Source organism: Aegilops tauschii, chromosome 3, assembly GCF_002575655.3.
Source record: "Aegilops tauschii subsp. strangulata cultivar AL8/78 chromosome 3, Aet v6.0, whole genome shotgun sequence".
Lineage (NCBI taxonomy): Eukaryota > Viridiplantae > Streptophyta > Magnoliopsida > Poales > Poaceae > Aegilops > Aegilops tauschii.
Genome location: NC_053037.3, coordinates 261,831,350 through 261,851,006, shown reverse-complemented (window position 1 = coordinate 261,851,006; position 19,657 = coordinate 261,831,350). Strand labels below are relative to the sequence as shown.

Sequence of the window (19,657 nt, the reverse complement as noted above, 5' to 3'; positions counted from 1 at the left end):
CCGTGGCCAGAAACGGTGGCTGGGCAATTTCACTTTGTGCTGGTTGTTGTTTTACAGGGCTCATTTGTCTTGTAAATATGATGCTCGCATAAATTGTCGGCTCACGTTGTGGAATAGACATCAAAAAACAGAAAAGATATGCACACGATAACACCAATGAGGTGATGCTGTTTAATCAGTTGATAATGAGTCATGCAAGCTAACAAATTGAAGAGTAGAAATGGAACGAAAGCAACAAATGTTGGCAGTATACAAGTCACACCAATTATGTCAACTCCCCGAACAAACCCGGAGACAAGTGAAGTACAGTTTGTTTGACACATTTCTGTACATGAAAACTGACATGTCAGAACTACTAGATGGACCTCTTTGTACAAGCAGACTCGACTAGTCGTAGTATACAATCATGGCACTAAACACAATCTCCCCCTCCCTCTGTAAACAAATATAAAACGTTTTAGGTCGGGGGTAGTATATAACTAAAAGATCATAGATCAATTATGATAAACTGCACTAGTACACTCATTAGTCAAGCCCGTGATGTACGTAATCCGAACAAAACAGCAATACGCATTATACCTGCAGCAAACCCACATGGTTACAGATAAATTGTAATAGGTGCATAAATTAGCGCTTCGATAGCCGGGATGTCCTAGATTTTCCCTTCTCAGCAGAAACTTTCCAGATGATATCATCTAATTTGGAGCAGTAGTTGTTTACGAACTGCAACAATAAAAACAATTCCATAGTTAGTTGTGCATGCCCAGCAAAACCAACAGCAAATTGCGTTTAGCAGATTTACAATTTTCCGAAAGATAATATGCCAAATAAGCAGCTACATCTGGCTACTACTCCCTCCGTCCGGAAATACTTGTCATCAAAATGAATAAAAGGGGATGTATCTAGATGTATATTAGTTCTAGATACATGCCTTTTTATCCATTTTGATGACAAGTTTTTTCGGACAGAGGGAGTACAAACATCACTATGTATATTTTAGTCAACGTCCTTCTTAACAACTGCTCATTAGGATCTTCATCTTTTATTCTAGACTAGAAAGTTGCCTCATACAGAAAGTAATAATATAAGGTGTGCCAGTTGCAGGAATATGCAAAAAAGAATAATATGTCTTGACCTTATTATACTCTGAAGTATCTCCAGCAGATCTCTCTAATTCCACCATAAAGATTGATGGGGCAACTTCAAAAATCTAAAACCAGAGCAAAATCAGATGAAGTAAAAGGATGAGAAAACTATACAGCTAGAACAAGAGATATAAATGACTGCAGAGAGGGCAAGACTCACTTGAAGCATAATTGTGAGATGGCTAGTCTTGTTCGCATTTGGACCTTCCACCCTCATCTGTACATATTAATAGTGAAACTACTTATAAGCGATAAAAACATGTCACAACAGTAATCGAAACTCATTAGCAATACAGGAGTACATGTTAAATGCAAATCCAGAAAGAAAAAAAATAAGACCTTCATTATGTTATTTGGGAACAAATAGAGTGCATAATATTATCAGATTAAATATAAATAATCGTAATGAAATAAAAAAGATCCAAGTCTGCAATGTTCAGGAAATCGTTAGCTGGTAACTGCTTGGTTGGCTGGCGAGCAAGGGATTAATAGACGAACCGGCCAGTTAATCGGCCGATAAACCGGTTAATCGGTGACCCACCGAGCGGGGATTAATCGGCTAGTTAACTGATTTATCGGCCGGTATTTTGAACAATGCAAGTCTGTTTACTCATACTGAGAAAAATAAGTTGCTCCCCATTTCACAATATTGGGCATGTTTTGACTGTCCAAATTAATGCTTTCACTAATACTCCCTCCGTATCAAAATATAAGCGTTTTTGACACTGACAGTATCAAAAAACGTCTTATATTTTGATACAGAGGGAGTAATTATTAGAAAATGTGAGGGCTAGTTTATATAAATTGATACCATTGGATTTGTATTCGAAAGCACATGTTGTCATTAAGATTTTGTAACAAGTAGGCAGAATTTATGGTCAAAGTTTCAAGTGGGCACACAAGATACGCCTTATATTTGATACGAGGGAAAGTATATGCTAACCATTATAAAATGAACAGAAAACCCAGCTGTCTGTTAAGATCTCAAGTCAGAAGGTTGCTAATATGCATGACAGAACAGACTGGACAGCAAACCTTACCTTATAATTGCGAATATGTGTCTTAAACCCCATGGATTGAGCAACAACCTCCATACTTGACAATATAACATTTGCTGGTTTGCGTGATAAAAATCTATTTTGAAGCTTGCCATAGTCCTGCAGAGCAAACAGAAACAATTATTAGGTCTGACAAATGTTCGTAAATCTATAACTACCCAAATATCAGAACCATGGGCATGTCAACAATGATTATACCAGACCAGATTTCTCAAAATCATGAGAGTATTGTCCAAACATACAGCAAAATTTATATCTGAACTGCATATAGGAAAAAAAAAATCTTGAGAAAACGCAAAGAGATTTTTGCGTTTCTTTGTATTGAAAAGATAGGGTTTATGTTACAATCCTCCTAGGAGGAACAGAACTGATGATGATAAACGGGTAATCAGTGCACGTCCCAAGTCTGGGGGATGATGTCGCGAAGGCCAGCAGCTCTCGCCTTGGCCCAGAGCGACGCCTCTTCCTTGATCTTCACAACGAGGTCTTGCGCCGAAGGCAGGGCGCCCTCAAAGACGCAACTGTTGCGGTTTTTCCAGATCATCCTGGGGGTTAGCAAGGCCATGGAGGCCAGGCCTTTGCGCATGGACTGCGGCGTCCCTTGCCTGGCAGTGTGCCACCAGTCCAGGAGGGAAGGTTCATAGCTTGGTGGCGTGCATGGCATGCTTAGCCAAGCGATGATGTCATGCCAAACTTGCCTGGAGAAGGGGCATCGAAGGAGCAGATGGTCCATCGTCTCGGGGTCCTGGCAGCACAGGAGGCAAGGGTCATGGTGCTGCAGCCCACGGCGTGCCAAGCGGTCGGCGGTCCAGCACCGGTCCTGGTCAGCGAGCCAGTGGAAGAAGCGTACCCGGGGCGGTGCCCAACTCTTCCATATGTATTTCCAGGACTCGCTGCATATAGGAATTATCTCTACTTGGACGGCAACAGCTTCATTAGTTCGACTATCAAAACTTCAATAGATATGGACAAGTGTGCTCAATACTATTGGTACTCTTAGTTTCCTTTATTTGGACAATTTTTTCTTGCCTTTCTCTTTTTGTAGTAAAACATTGCAAACACTACTATGGTCTGTAAAATACAAACAGGTTTGAATTTCACAGCATATAGTTATTATGACTGTGTCACTTTCACCCTGTTCTACACATTACATTGCACATTAATTATCATAATTCAGATTATGGGAACTTGTGATAATGAATTATACTGGCAGGAGCATACAATTTTTGACCAACCTGACAGAAAAAATATCATCATATGCTATGGTTTCTATTGCTCTTTCTTGATGTCAATTTGGAGATTTTTCTTCTATTTTTTCATGAATTTCATGAATGGGAATATGAAATTTCTGTCACACCAAAACAAACAGATTTAGAAAAAACCTGGAAATTTATTTGTACACTTTAATACCATCAAAAACTTGTGATGTTCGGTTCTAACACATTTTTTGAGAGAAAAAACTTAAGGGGAGGCCCTGACAGCAACTTCTGTTCTTTTAGATTCCTTCGGATTCTGCTACCATCTTTCCTGTTATTCTCTTTCTCCAAAAATTGAGTACTGGAAATGAAAAAAAAAACTTATCCAATTTTGTTAAACTGGTTTGCACTGAAATTTATCCTAGATTGAATCATCAAATCCTGCTATCCTATCGCTGAGCAGCAGGCCTTCAATCCATGCCATTCCTGCTGCCAGTTTCTTGTCCACTGCTCACCTCATGGTCATGGAGGGGAGACACGGCACGGAGGACAGCTGCTGCTTCATGCTTGGAACTCCAGCGCCAGGCTGCTTGACTCGTCTGCTTGGATCCATGGTTGTGCTGCTGCTATGGCTTGGTTTCGTTTCTCATGATCTTATTTTCAATCTGAGGTAGGGAAGTTTTCATAAAGATAGAGAGACTGGGAGAACGACGAGGATTGTGCATTTTCAGTCTTGGAAGAAACTTTTTTCTCTGCTGGCAAAAACCAAAATGATAGTGAACACCTTTTGTTCGGCATCACATAGTCTTGTGACGACAGTCACCAGCGGCGCAGTTGGGTGAGAGCTGTAGGCTACGCAGATGACAAGGAGGAGGTGTGTGCAATGGTAGCTCAGTGAGCTGACTGTGGTGGCTGTGGCGGTGCAGTGGACAAGAAAGCATGGGGTCTAGCTTTGAGAAGAATACACTGTTCCTAAAGTCTGTAGAGGTTAGAAGATGGCGACATGGGAAGAGGCGGTGCAACCGTTTTAGGGCGCAAGCATAGGCAACACAGGACTGATGACGGGGTGGGACCTCCGTTAGTATGAATTAGCGGATAGTAAAAACTTAACTTTGGAGAATTTGGATGCAAAATGGGAAGAAGTGAGCCTACAAATTTTGTTGTGTTTTTTTTAAACCTGTGATATGTCGGTGTCATAGAGCCAATATTCCGTTGGAATAACAGCCCGTCCTAGAGTGGGAGTCTGGGAGACCTATGACTTCAAGCGAATATTAAACTCATACCTGTTATTCATCAAATGGATGGGCTAACACTTTTCCTTATAGTTAAAGGTAATTTCAACCAAATGGGTTATAAATTGTACTATGCATAGAATATAGGGAGGTTTAAACTATTACAAATTACAACAGTAGATCAAATATTCACTCAACATCTCAAGAACAAATCAAGTTTCACTCTTCACATATTACTCACTTTTAATATTGTTAAAATAAAGTGCATTTGGCAATTCAGATGATTTCTTCGTGAAAACATTCGGCATCACAAGTGGCTTGCATAATACCTGTCGGCGATCAAATAGGGCCGAAAGGTTCAACCCTTGAGATAGAATAATTAGATCGAATGCATTGAGCGTCAAAGGGCCTGCTTCATCGTCAAAAGTATGTTGATTGTCCTCCTAAAATGACAAATATGAAGACAAGAAAAATTACAAGAACTGCAAGTACAAAGTACACCAGAGTTAATTTAACATATTGGCTAATTTTTATGTACTATATGAATGGTTGCTAGATGTTGGATTAAATTCATTTGCTCAAAACATTAATGGAACATAGTTTCATAAATCATCAAGTGTTATGACTAACAGGATATTTGATCGATTGAGAAGAGATCAAGGAAACATTTTCTTTTATGGAAATATAAATGTCAGCCCTTGATACCATGTTATGAAGGCAACTGGCACTTCCGTGAGGCCATATGCCAGTATACTTACACGTACGTGTGTGGTAAATATGCATGAAACCCCTTATACAACGGGGATACTACAACTAATATACGGAAAATGTATACATCTCTAACACTTACTAATCCAAGACAAATAAATACAGGTGTAAACCCTGACAGTTTCCATGACAAAAACATATCCACAAATTAATAGGTTACCTAATACTTATCAAAAGCATGGGCATGGCAATATGTATGTGCATGTTATGTGGCTGCTAGAAGGAGGGCGTGAGAGGGCCGGCCGGGGGCCTTTTTGCCCATGGCCGGGCAAGAGGGAAGGGATTTCCTTCTTAATTCTTGCTTGATTAGATTGATACATCTCCTCCCCTTATATAGAGAGGTTTACTTGACCCCTAAGCAAGCGACCCTTATCTCTAATTAACCCTAAGACTAACGGGCTATACCGCCAGCCCAGGCCCATTACGTACTCTAACACTACACCCCACCTGGACATGCAGCTTGTCCTCGAGCTGCAACCTAACCAACTTATAACCATGACTCGACGCAACACAAACCTAACACCTAAAAACAAGCCTTTTACATCTCGAATTGTTTTATTGCTCTCAACCGGAATTGGGACGCTTTATTTTGGACCCCTAAACATAAAGTGGACACCATCCGCACGTCGGACGTGCACGTGTACAGCCACCTGGATCCCATGGACACCATCTGGACAAAAGGAGTGCATGTGTATGGCCACCTGGAAGTGGTCGCAAGAGCGACCAGCAGAGGCGCCCTCACGGCAGCCGGCGGCGGAATGCAGTGGTGCTACGCGGTGCGCTCCTGTCGGTGACACCATGCCTTCTCCCCGCCGGACGGCTGTTGGTCTGCAGCACACAGAGAAGAGTGGAGGGCTTTCGATGGAGAATGGCAAGGAGGGATGTGCCCCTCCAACCGCCGATGTCGTAGACTTTGAGGTCGCTGTCCGTGGGGAAAACAGCATGCCCAAGATCCCCGACGCAACGGACGAGATCAAGGTCCTTTGCACAGCGAAGCGCAACTGGGAGGAGCGGCAGCTGCAGACCACGCATCTCCCGCACACGCCGACGCGCTAGGAGGCCGCGCGCCGCAGCCTGCAGCCTCGCCGCCGCCGACACGTGGCCGGTAGTGATCCAAGTCGGAAGCGGTGACCGCGACGGCAGGAACTTGATCTGCTGCATGGGGACGCCCTGGGGAAGCGGTGATGGCGACGGCGGGAACTTGATCTGGTGGATCGGGACTCCCGCTGGCGCGGTCGATGCGGGGCCGGAGCTGACCGGCGGTGGCTGCTGCAGCTGCGGCGGAGCGCCGGGCGCGGTGGAGGCCGCCAGGAGCGGCGGCTGCCACTGCAGCCAGGGCGGGGCGGTGGTGGCGGTGGATGGCAGCTGCAGCGGCTGCTGCGGTGGAGCGCCGGGCGCGGCGGAGGCCGCCAAGAGCGGCGGCTGCCACTGCAGCCAGGGCGGGGCAGTTGATGGCAGCTGCAGCAGCTGCTGCAGCGGCCCGGCGAGCGCGGCGGAGGCCGCCTGGTGCGGCGGCTGCCACGGCAGCCACGGCGGCGCGGTGGCGGCGATGGGCGGCGCAGCCGAGTGCGGCCCGTAGGACCCGGCCAAGAACAGGCGGATCTCCTGGACCGCCTGGGTTAGCTCCCGCAGCGCCCCAGACACCTCCTCCGGAGTGAGGACGGCGGGGGCGGGCGCGACGGAGGATCCCGGCGCGGGCAGGAGCGGGGCGACGGTCGTGGTGGTCGCCGGAGGCGACGAGGTGACCGGCAGCGGAAGAGACGGGTTGGGCGGCAGTGAAGACATGATCGAACCGAAGCTAGCTGATACCAAATTGTTATGTGGCTGCTAGAAGGAGGGCATGAGAGGGCCGGCCGGGGGCCTTTTTGCCCACGGCCGGGTAAGAGGGAAGGGATTTCCTTCTTAATTCTTGCTTGATTAGATTGATACATCTCCTCCCCTTATATAGAGAGGTTTACTTGACCCCTAAGCAAGCGACCCTTATCTCTAATTAACCCTAAGACTAACGGGCTATATCGCCAGCCCAGGCCCATTAGGCCCATTACGTACTCTAACAGTGCATCATGTAGATTTTAAGGGTTTTCAGGCTAGCTTATATTTACCGATCTAAGAATGAGCAAGGCAACATGTGTGTAAGTCGGCTTGCTCCATTTGGCTTAAAATAAGTCTTTGGATAAGCAATCCCAAGCTGAAGGTCAATATGTGCCTGTTAGGTCAAAGAGAGGGAAATCTGTGGTCTGTTTTTGGCTTATATCTCGATAATTGCGAAAGAACAAATACCAAAGAAACTAAAGTATCGAATACAGTGAATATGTGGAAGTACAATGGGTAAGTTTTTTTTAGTACATGGGTACTAAGTACTGAGAGAAAAGAACTCGTACAAATCACTGGTGAGGAAAGCAAAATGTAGTTTACATATCCATAACACCACAACATATTTCTACGAGTAAGGATTGGAGGGTGGAGGCCATAAATTGTCCTTATTCCTTAAGCCTTAATGTCACGTCAGTGTTCTAATTTTGCGAGGGATATAGCTGAAACCAAGTGCTGAGCACTGTATTATACAAATATACATGCAATGCCTTCCTTCCAAATGAATTCTAGGAATATGGTGAATAGAATTATATACCTCAGGATCATCAAAAGCTGCATTAACATCATCGAGATTGACTTCTTCATTTTCTAGTTCCCTGACAGGTTCATAATTTTTCTTAAACCATTCATCCTTTCTGATCTCTTCTATCCTGATTCGCTGTTCCAATTCAGAAACATAGTAAGTCAAGAATACACTAACAAAGATAGTAACTACACACATATGGAACGTCTTTGCATGTTAGGGATATCATAACTAATATTCACTGAATTATATTTGTTCTTTGTACATCTCATAGCAGCTACTTCAACATACAATAAATAATTTCTTTTGCAGAAGGAAACTAACGGGAGGTATGAATTAACAAAGTCAAGGTGACATGTGAACCCAGCCAGTTTGTTTTCAAACAGATCCTTAAACCGATCAACTGACCATGACCAGTGTCACACAGCCAGGATTATGTCATTCACCAAGTAAAATCCTAACCTTACAAAATGAACGACGGGTTATGTCAGTAAATGGTAGTACATTTAACTAAGGACCCGTCTGGATCAGAGCCAGGGGCTGCCCGACCAAAAAATTGGCATTGACCAGAACGATCGTTTCTGTTTGGATAAGCTCCAAAAATTTGGCTCGCCCAAGGCCCTTCAGCTCTCTACGTTGTATTCGTCGCCAAAATATTGGAGAGGCGCTGGCGACTGAATCCTGCGCCAGTTTTTTGGCTTGCCGATGGTTCACCTCTAGTATTGACTTTGGCTTATGAGATGAGTACTTGGTGGCTCAAAGAGGCACCTCTTGTATTGACTTTGCCTACTTGTGTGTTCCTCTTGTGATTTCCCCTTGTTTCCCTCTTGTTCTTCATCTTCATCCTTGAATCCGCCTCCAGATCATGAAGATTGGGCCACCCCTATGGTTTGCCCTGTATAACACTAGACCCAGGACTCCTAGTATGCGTCCAAGAGCTGTGACGACATCCTGTTTCAGGGAACGGTTGGTTCGAGCTCCTGGAAGCTGAACTATAAGTCACGTGCTGGACAGCCAAGCACCAGGCACGTCGAGGCCTGCAACACGCGCTACGTTGCGTGCTCTGTGATCAATTGGAGGAAATGATGGCTCATATCCTCACCGGATGCTCCTTCGCACACACGGTGTGGCACGAGGCGCTTGACTGCACTCGACGGTGTGCCATTCCAATGAGCTGGGCGGATTCGTGGACTGGTAGCATCAAACGTGTCATTCTGTCCAGACCTCCACGTGTAAGAGCACTTCTTCGGCCATCACGTTGGTGACATGGTGCATCTTGAAGCATCGCAACGCGATCATCTTTGATAGTGATCAACTCAGCTTGCCTTACCTCCTCGGCGCGATCAAATCAGAGCCCAGACAATGGGCGATGGCGGGCCCCGAAGGGTCTTGCGGCTTTGTTACCGGATGAGGTGGTGTCTAGCGGCTAGGGGCGCCGTGTTGTAAACCGGGTGTGCCCTTCTTTGGGCTTGTACAAATTCTTGATAACAATGCATCAAAACACAAAGCTTTTGCATTTTCTTGAAAAAAAAAAGATGAGATAAATATGAGATGTTGTCGATGACAGATTTCTTGGTATTCAGAGTGATCTTCTTTGGCATGTATGTTATAGTACTTTGTTGGTTTTTGGTTTTTTCCCTTTTGTTGGAAAGACCTTTGTTTGGTGACTTTGCAATAAAGGATGTAATAAGTAGGGTTGTATGCATCTGAACATGCAGAGGATGGGGGTAAAGCTTCCATTATCTAAAAAAATATGAGATGCTGTCAATTGCTAACAAAACTTTAAAGCAAAATATAAACCATTTAAGAAATCAATACAATGTTAGACTAAATAATTGTAGAACTTCACTTACTGTATCTGGGCTAGGATCCAGAATTCTACGTATCAGTGACTTAGCACCACTTGGAAACACAGCTGGGAATGAATATTCTGCGCTCTCAATCTGCATTAGGAAAACAGACTAATATACAGAAAATACACTTTCCATAAAAACGCCGTGTCTAAGAAAATAACTGTTCTCGCCACCAAGAACACATATGCCATTGACCAATTAGTGCACAAATCGTGTACTCCCTCCGTCCCAAAATAAGTGTCGCTGATTGGATACAAAGTTGTACCAAATCAACGGCACTTATTTTGGGACGGAGGGAGTAATAAATATCTACATACAACTCTGCCACAGGCCCCCACGGGTGATAGAAAAAGCTCTGAATACAAATTCATAGAATCTCTACTAGACTACAGATGTTATATTTCCCTTGCAGCTAACAAATTAACAAAGTATAAGAATCGCTATGGTCGCTAGGTCATTATATTACCACATTCTATGATGCTTGACTACTAACACATAGTACTTGCATCGACTAATCAATATCTACACACCTAGTATGTTTGGTTATTTTGTGGTGGCTGGATCACATAACTTGCAAGACAAACCAAATGACATTACTCTTATATCTCAAATACTAGTGTAACTTTGCATATGATAACAATAAAGTTTCACATGGTTGACCACATGGATCTCAGAACGACCTATATTCAGATACCGCGAGGAGGGAGGTTGACTTCTAGTAAAGTGGTCATGAGCTTATAAGAAACAAACCTTCCCATAAAGGGTAGTCAAATCTACTTCATCGAAGGGAAGATAACCTGCCAACAGGACATATAGAATAACTCCACATGACCATGTATCAGCAAGTGCTCCATCATATCCTTTATGACTAAGAACCTGTTTCATAAGATAAATTAGAATTCTGCATGTGCAAAGGTAAGCTCCTCCTCGGCGAAACTTCCTACTAATCTTCCGGCCACTCTGATCACCCTAGTTGTTTATGCTTCCATCCCCCCCCCCCCCCCCCCGGCGGATAAATTTGGTGTACTAACCGAACAGAAACCTATGATAACCCAAAAGAGAAGAGAGAAAGTGTAAGTATATAAAGTAGAGTAAATTAAGGTTTAGGTACATGAATTGTCAACCTCCATGCAGTCCTATCAAGAGCCAAATCCCTGGGTACACCAAACCTTTAAGTCTCTTGTCACCGCCTCGTCCAAAGTCAACTTTGGTCTCCCCCCTCCCCCCCTTCTAGTATTTTCGCTACTCTTTAGAAATACAGCTATTCACTGGTGCTTCTGCAAGCCTCCGTTGGATATGTCCAAACTACCTTAGTCGGTGTTGAACAAGCTTCTCTTCAATCGGTGCCACCCCTACCTTATTACATATTCCCTCATTCCTAATTCGGCCCTTTATTGTACGGCCGCACATCCACCTTAGCATGCGCATCTCAGTGGCACTCATTTGTTGGATGTGTGGTCTCTTAGTAGGCCAACACTCAGCTCCAAATAGCATCACAGGTCTGATCGTCGTCCTATAGAACTTACCTTTTAGCTTTTGTGTGACCTTGTCACAAAGGATGCCACATGCATGCCGCCACGATAGGTACTGGTTGCATGTTTCTAAAAGATTAGCAACCCAATCATTTGTGAGTCAACTTAAGTATAACTAGATAACTATGCAATGGTACAAGTTCAAACTTCAAAATTGGACAATGGAACACTAAATTAAAATATAACAATCATCTCATGTTGGTTGTTTTGGAGACAATTTCATTGACTGGTGGGGTAGTCGGCCATTGACCCCATTTCACCGTTGCTAAGGAAGGGCTTATCCTCATTGACAATGTTGACAGCATGGTGGGTTTGAGAGCAAAGAAATGAGCTAGCTGACAAAGTTCTCACCCACCCACTCCCCCCCCCCCTCCTCTCCCCCTCCTCTAGCGCCCCCGCAGGCGGCAGGGGAGGAACCCTAGCCGTCGGCCGCCTCTCCACCTCCCCTCCCCTCTCCGCCAGAGGGCGTGCCCGAGCGAAGCCCGGCCAGCGCCGGCGGCGGCGGGGATTCTCACCCCCTTGTGCGGCTGGGGCTGGCGCGGGCCAGCGCGGTCGGATCAGGGCACTGCGGAGCGCGGGACGCGGCACGGCGGCAGCTCTGCGGGTGGTGCGGGGCTCTCCGGCGAGCGCGGTGGGCTGCGACGAGGTGGGCCGTGCCCGAGGTTTGGATGCGGCGCCTCGGTCGGATCTGGCCCTGTGGCAGCGCTGTCTGCGGGCGGCCACCTCTGTCGGGGTCTTCCTGCCTGGTGGAGGTGGGAGATGGTGGCGTGTAATGGTGGTCGGGGACGGCGGTTGCGTCTTTGGAGGCGGCTCGGCCAGATTTGGCTTCTCAGCGGCGCGGGCCTCAGGAGGCTTGGGCTGCGGGCGGACGCCTCGACCAGGGCCATCATGTCGGCTGGTTGGGCTGCCCGTGCAGTAGCGGCGGTTGCCCCCCCCCCCCACCTGATGCTTGGGGTGCTTGGAGCTGCGGTTGGAGGCGGGCCCGGAGGGTGGAGCACGGTGGCTCGACGCTCTTCGTCTTTGGGCGCTCCGGGGGGTTGGCAAGGGTGCCTCCAGGTCTTGCTGTTGCCAGGGGTGGCGATGGTGGCCTGGCCCCGGTTCAAGAAACTGCGGCGTGCCCGGCAGCCGCCGGTGGCTTCCCCCTGTCCTGTTCCGACCGGCTGGGTCCCATTCTCGCCCAAAGGGCCCGCCTTTCTGGCAGCAGCGTCGATGGTCCCTGTGGAAGGAGGTGGGGTGGTCTTGGATGCCAGGGCGGCAGCTCTGGTGGTGGAAGCCCGGTGCTCGTGGGCGGAGGCCGTGGCTCAGGTGTTGCCCGGTGGCCATGGTCGTGTGGGCAGCGTGGTGGCCGGGGATGACGATCGGTGGTGGTTGTGCGGCTTCTGTACCTATGCCGAGGGCAGTGAGCGTGGGCCAGGGTGAAAACCCGCTGTCTTCGGGCAGGCCGGCGGCGGCGAGTTCCCCCCCTTCTTGAAGGCGCCATCGCGGTCCTCATTGCCCGTCGTGTTGCTCCAGGGGAAACCCTGACCCTCGGTTCGAGCGGTGGCGGCACTCTGGTGTCGTAACCTTCCTGAAGGCGCCGCCTTGGAGCTCACGGTTCATCGTCTGCAGCTTCGTCTCTTCGCAGTGGCATGTTCACGGTGGAGGACCCTGGTAGCTCTTGTAGTGGCTGGGTGTGGTGTTGCTACGCCTAGCGCCTATGTATCCAGCCTTGGGTGTTGTGCGTGAGTTGAGGTGGCGTGTGTTTGTATCAGATTGTGGTTGGCTGTTGCTTTATATATAAAGCGGGGCGAAAGCCTTTTTCGGTAAAGCAGAGAAACGCCGCCGTCTTCAATGGTGAGAGGCCCAACATCACTTCGCTGCTCGACACCATCCAAGCGGAGGCAGATTCATGGGCTAGAGAAGGGGCAGGCGGCCTCCAGGAGACCAGGACTAACTACTGGCGGAGCTTAGTGTGTGCTCCCCCTCCTTATATACCACATAGATGAAGTTGTTGTACCTCTGTCATTTTGGGTGTAATTCATTGATAATTACTCCCTTCATAAACTAATATAAGAGCGTTTAGATCACTACTTTAGTGATCTAAACACTCTTATATTAGTTTACAGAGGGAGTACTAGATACCCCAGAGTGAGTTCCATGAAAAGTTACATTCGAGACCACATATTTTATATTCCACATATTTTATATTTTTTACACGTAAACTGCATTTTTATACATAAAAACAGTATACTACATAAACTAAGGGCTTCGACGATATTTTTTCGTGAAACTTGTATTGAGGTATATTCAGAATGATAAAGAGGTATAATACATTTGTTTAAGAGGTATATTTGAATGTGGGAGTACATACTCCCAGGAGTATATATATTTCTACCTTTCAATGCATTGAGACTCAAAGCTTGAAAGAAAGACAGCAAATCCATGATAAAGGGACTTCACCAAGTACCTAGTAGGATTTGATATCCAAACCAACAAAATTTACTAACGTATTAAAATGTACTCCCTCCGTACCAAAATATAAGATGTTTTTGCAGTTCAAATTGAGCTGCAAAAATGCCTTATATTTCGGTAGAGGTAGTAGTAGTAAAGGTAAATCTTAAATCCACTGCTTTCTTGCAGTGGACAGGTTTAGTGATGTCTAACTAGAAGAACTCAAACCATGTTAGTCAGATGAAGTACCTCTGGGGCAACATAGTTTGGGGTTCCACAGGTAGTGCGTAGAAGGGCAGCTCCCTGCATGTGACCAACTAAGCAAGTCAAGAATCGTACTAAAATGAGTAATGCATTATGCATCTACAGAACTTCAGAAAGGTATAACTTCAGAAAGGTATACACCTGTGCAGGCCATGCACTGAGTCCAAAGTCTGAAATTTTAAGATTTCCTTGGGAATCAAGGAGAAGATTTTCAGGCTGCATACAACATGCAGAATAAGTCCAACAGGCCCACAATTCTGAACTACAGAACACCTCATTTTTCACTTTCAATGACCACCTTTAGATCTCGATGGTAGACTCCTTTGCTGTGGCAAAAATCAACACCATCAATAAGCTGCTGAAAGTATTTACGTGCATCCGCTTCACTGAGTCTCCCATGACGAATCTGAAAATTGTTGTTTTATAGAGCTGTTAGGTTCCCATTCACATCAACAATCTTAGCAAATAGATGAAGTGAAGACACTAAGTGACCCGATTCAAATTTAAGTAACAGAAGTAACCATCATCACGAGCAGCATATAACCACATGCATTCTAGCAAATACCCAAAACGTGGACAACCTAGGGGGAAAATGTGTCGTCTTGCTAGTGTTTAATAATTCAAGGTATTTCACCCCTTTCTACACATACTTCTTACTTAAGCAAAATGCTCAGAAACAATAGAATGAAGTTTCAAAAATCATGTTTGTACATCCCAGAAGGACCGAGCCAGAGAAATCCAAGCAACAAACCTAAGAGTTAGTTCAATTTTCATAGGTCGATTTGAAGTGAAGACTGACAAAGTGACAATGAGAATTATCACTGAGAAGAGTGGGGTCTTACAATTTTGTCAAATAGTTCACCACCAGTGATGAACTCCAAGATTATAAATATCTTCTTTCGGCTCGCCAAAACCTGCACATAACAGAATAGCACGTAATGATCCTGCTGGTACTCAAAGACATACAACGGAAAAAAAGATCAACAATTCAAACAGCTATCAGAAAGAAGCAGATATCGTACCTCATATAATCTGACCACATTGGGATGCCTCACAAGCTTCATTATGGATATCTCTCTCTTGATCTGCATACAATAATCATGTGAGATTAAATCTCACCCTCATAAAATAAATGGTGCTCATTCAATTAACTTATGCAGCTAATACTGTTTTCCTCCTCATAATCACAAACTTAGGACCATTACAATAAAAAGGTGGGGAGAAATGTTTCCATGCACTCGTGGACACCAAAATATGAAAATAGATGAGCAAACCAAAAATGCGTCGAAGTTTACCGGGAAAAGCGTTAAATGAAATGCCTCAAACCCTTGACAAAATCGGGAAGGAACTCCTCAGCCAGAGAATATAAGGACCGGCTATGGTCAGATTGAACATCTCCTCCGTCCACCGCTTTCTAGCACCAAGGCAAACACCAACCAATCGAGGAAACTACTGATTGCGGATTAAAAGTCAAAATAGATGTGCCCACGAGTCACTCCAAGAGCATTTGGAAGGAACGACAGAGGCAGAGAGCACCAAATTGTTGGCCAACAAACCCAATCCAGACAAAACAGAACTCCCATGCCCAATTTTTCGTGAATTCCATTCCCTCCAACCAAACTGGTGACTTTATATCTCATAACCCCTAAATTCCCATTCCCTAGCGTGTTTGGTAACTTTCGGGTCGGGACTGGGAATGGGAAGGGGGGGGGGGGGGGGGGGAGTTGTGATGAGATTAGACATGGGAAGTTTTATTTTATTCCTACTCCCTTGTTTGTTATTGGATGAGTATTACACGTGGGAATTTAAGAGAGGTGTTTATTCCCTTGTTTGGTTAGGGGGAATTCATGGGGACTTAGCCGAGAGATGGCAATACAAGTTATGATGAAGGGACGGAATGTTCTGTGTAAATCAATTCTCACCCCCTCCCCTGTTAATAAAATCGAGGGAGTTGAACTCTAAACTTCAACGCCCAATCCCTCCTAAACTCCTATTCCCTCCAATCAAACGGGTGCCTTTATCTTACAACGTGTTTGGCAATATTTGGGAAGGGGAATGGGAGTTTAGAGTAGGGAGTTGTACTGAGACTAGACATGGGATGAGTCATTTTATTCCCAATCCTCTGTTTGGCACATGATAGGAATTATGTACGAGAATTTGAGGAGAAACTGTATTCTCTTTTTTGGTTGAATTGACGAGGGACCAGGCAAGGGAAGTTAATGTAAGTTATGATGAATGGTTAAGATTGACTTACTGAAACAATTCCCTTCCAACTTACCGTAATAGGCTTTCGCCCCGCTTTATATATATAAACAGTTTTGCTAAAGCAACCGCCGCAAGACAAACAAGGTTCATCGAGGATACAAACTCACGCCTCCCCTGTTAATAAAACGGTGGGAGTTGGAGTCTCAAGTCTCATGACTATTCCCTTATGAATTCCCAATCCTCCCAACCAAACAAAGGATTTGAAGTCTCCTACCCCTTCAATTGTCATTCCCTAGCTCTAATTACCCCCGCCTGTTTGGTAAACACTTAGGCAGGGGAGTGGGAGTTTGCACAAGGGTGTTTATGAAGGGATTAGTCATGGGAAGTAGATTTTTACTCCCATTCCCTTGTTTGGTATATGATGGGAATTAGCGTGGGATAAAACTCTGCTCACGAATTAACAGGGTACCCCCGGAAAGAAATAAGTGGGAATTGGCTTCCTCAACTCCCATTCCCCTTCCTACTTAAACTCCCCTTCCCTCTAATCAAACAGTGGACTTTTAATCTCCTCACCCCTCAACTCCCATTCCCCATCTCGAATCCCCCGAACCAAACACGCTGCCAAGAACGGAAAATTAGATCTTTTGCCCCAAGAACCCCTAAATTCCGATTCCCACTTTCTAATTACCTCCAACCAAGAGATGGAATCTAACCGAAGCAGAAAACTGAAACCCTCCTCACCTGATCCACCATCTTGTGCTTGAGGATGGAGGAGCGATCGAGCACCTTCATGGCGACGCTCTCCCCTGTCTCCGTGTTCTGCGCGAACTTGACCTTGGCGAACGTCCCCTCCCCGATGGTCCGCCCCACCTCGTACTTGCCCACCCGCCGCAGCGCCCCTCCCCCTCCTCCCCCAATCATCTCTCCCTCTCCCCTCACCCTCTCAGGTTGGTCTCGGTATTGGCCGGTGGGTGACTCGCGAGGAGTTCAAAAAGGTAGTTGCAGCTTTGGAGTCGTACTGCGGCTGCGGGGGCTCTCAAGTGCTCAGCTCGACAGCGCCATTCAATGAATTATTTAATGAGATTTGGCACCGCAGCAAGCGACCGTGTGTGCCGCCCGGTTTAAATGGGACGGGTAGGTACGTGTATGTAGGGGTGCAATTGCGGGTGAAAAAAAAAACTCACAACGCGCTGCCCCTTGAGCGCTCCCGCTCCTACTCCGTCGAGCCTCTCCGCAGTTCTCCAGTCTCGCCAAGGCGTCCACCCCACCCGCCTTCGGTTGCTCCGACCTCGGCAGTCACCTTGCTCGCCGCCGACCACCCTCCCCCTTCCCCGTCTTACGCTTCTCGACGGAGGGCATGGCAGGCAGTCCATGCTCTGTTTCCTCCTCCTTCCTTCGCTCCGGAGAGAGGCCGGTGGTCTCCGGGCTAGGGATCTCTTCGAGCTCCGAGGCATCTGAGGCACAGGGGCAAAGGCAGGCGTCGTCCGGTGCGGACCTTCGGGCTGTTGAGACACCTTGGGAACAGCCCCGGCCTTCCAGGAAGGAGCTTTGGAGGCGCCGGCTCCGATGGCGCCGGGCAGACCTCGCGGGACCAAGCTCCGCCGCGAGTGTTAGACTAAGTATATATTAGATATACGTGTTGTAACATAACTGTATTTGTACGGTTCCCTCTTATAAATATATGACAGCCGTACCCACCAAGGGTATCGAGCATTGTTCCAAACCCTAGTTTGCTTAACATGGTATCAGACGACGCGTTCGATCCGCGCCGTGCTTCCGCTTCCTCTGTCGCCGCCGCGTCGACCTTCGCCGCCGTGCCGCCTCCGTCAACCCTGGCGACGGAATCGCCGTTCATGGCGTCCGCTCCACTCGCCTGGGCCCGTCCGGCCACATCGGGATCGCACCCGCCAGCACCCCGATCGCCGCTCGCCCGTGATGCGTCGCTTCCTCGTGATGCAGCCCTGGCGCCGAACTCCTATCATCCAGCACAGCCACCCCGCGATGGGTCTTTGGCGGTCAACCATCCAGTCCAGCCCCGTGATGGATCTCTGGAGGTAAACTACGGTGCCTCTGTGCAGCTTCCGTACGGCGCGACTCCATCGCATGTTGCGCCGCCGGCTTCAGGCCCTCGTGGTGCCCCCGTCTAGGTGCCCTACGGCGGGCCGTATCCAGTGCCGTACGTCGCTCCGTCGTCGCCGTACGTCGCGCCGGCGCCGTATGCTTCGTCCTCTGCGGTGCCCTATGAGTCGCCGTATGGCGTGCCGTACGTCGCGCCACTGCAGCCCTACGGCGTACCTCCTACGGCGCCCTACAGTCATCACCAACACTACCGTCTGCCTCCGTCGGCCGATGCGCTGATTCCGTACAGTGCTTCCCCGACGTACGACTCGCAGCTCTCTGCACCGGTGGCTGAGCCAGGACCTTTCCACTTTGCTCACCTGGTGACGGTGAAGCTCTCTGCTGACAACTACCTCCTGTGGCGCGCTCAGGTGTTGCCGCTGATGCGTAGTCACTACCTTGAGGGGTATGTCGATGGTACGCTGCCGTGTCCCCCGGCCATGGTTCCGGTGCCCTCGGCCGCTGGTGGCTCCGTCATGGTGTCCAACCCTGCTCATCGTCGGTGGATCGCTCAGGATCAAGCTATTCTGGGTGTCATTCAGTCCTCGCTCACACCCTCCATGGCCGGCATGGTGGTCTTTGCCGCGACGTCGAGGGATGCATGGGCCACGCTCGACTCCAGCTTTTCCTCCCAGTCGCTGGCCCGTTCCTCTGCCATTCGTAACCAGCTGGGTGAGGTCAAGAAAAATGACCTCTCCGTCACGGCCTTCTTCAACAAGGTCAAAAGTTTGGCTGATACACTGTCGTCTATTGGGAAGCCTCTTCGTGATGAGGAGTTTACTTCGTTCATTCTCAATGGGCTTGATGAGGACTATGATTCTCTCGTTGAAAACATTAATGGACGTGACACACCGATGTCGCCTCGCGATCTCTATGCACGCCTTCTCAACACCGAACAGAGGCTCGCTGCTCGCCGCTCCGTTGGCGTCTACACGGAGGGCCCTTCTGCGAACGCTGCTCTCCGCGGGGGCGCCCGCGGTGCCAAGCAGAAGGCGCCGCCGACCTCAGGCAACCAGCCCCGTCCGTCCGCTCCACCTCCGACGGCTGGCCGCACGCGGCTCCACTGCGAGGCATGTGGTGGTGGGGTTGCATGTCAACTCTGCGGCATCGAGGGGCACTTGGCGTCTCGCTGCCATCGTCGCTTTAAACGAGATTTTCTTGGCATTGGGAACAATGGGAAGGGCAATGAGAAGCAAGCTGCTCTCGCTACACCGGATCCCGGGTTCACTCCTTCATACT

At 47.6% G+C, this 19,657-nt stretch overlaps 1 protein-coding gene across 4 annotated transcripts; it reads right to left on the bottom strand.

Annotated features, from left to right (window-relative positions):
• Window positions 1–207: 207 nt before the first annotated feature.
• On the bottom strand, window positions 208–17,418 carry LOC109784911 (CBL-interacting protein kinase 8). 4 transcript variants are annotated; one of them, XM_020343532.4, is made up of 15 exons: window positions 17,042–17,418; window positions 15,118–15,180; window positions 14,938–15,009; window positions 14,394–14,501; window positions 14,237–14,311; window positions 14,081–14,134; window positions 10,620–10,745; window positions 9,870–9,959; window positions 8,029–8,151; window positions 4,961–5,074; window positions 2,186–2,302; window positions 1,306–1,362; window positions 1,136–1,210; window positions 580–723; window positions 208–435 (listed from the first exon to the last, which is right to left on the bottom strand). In XM_020343532.4, the coding sequence occupies exons 1-14, from the start codon at window positions 17,219–17,221 to the stop codon at window positions 628–630; spliced, it is 1,350 nt and encodes a 449-aa protein (XP_020199121.1). In that variant the 5' UTR covers window positions 17,222–17,418; the 3' UTR covers window positions 208–435; window positions 580–627. The 4 variants fall into 4 exon arrangements, with proteins under 4 accessions (XP_020199121.1, XP_020199115.1, XP_073366479.1 ...); XM_020343526.4 differs by having other exon boundaries at window positions 208–723; XM_073510378.1 differs by lacking the exon at window positions 10,620–10,745 and having other exon boundaries at window positions 17,042–17,397.
• Between the last annotated feature and the right edge of the window lie 2,239 nt (window positions 17,419–19,657).

What these genes read in the sequence shown, in the direction of transcription:
- LOC109784911 (XM_020343526.4), bottom strand. Translation starts at nt 17,221, where the DNA reads ATGATTGGGGGAGGAGGGGGAGGGGCGCTGCGGCGGGTGGGCAAGTAC. An exon ending in TGGATCCTAGCCCAGATACA is followed by an intron (nt 8,152 to 9,869) that starts GTAAGTGAAGTT and finishes GAATTGGAACAG; the next exon opens with CGAATCAGGATAGAAGAGAT. An exon ending in CCCTATTTGATCGCCGACAG is followed by an intron (nt 2,303 to 4,960) that starts GTATTATGCAAG and finishes TTTGCTCTGCAG; the next exon opens with GACTATGGCAAGCTTCAAAA.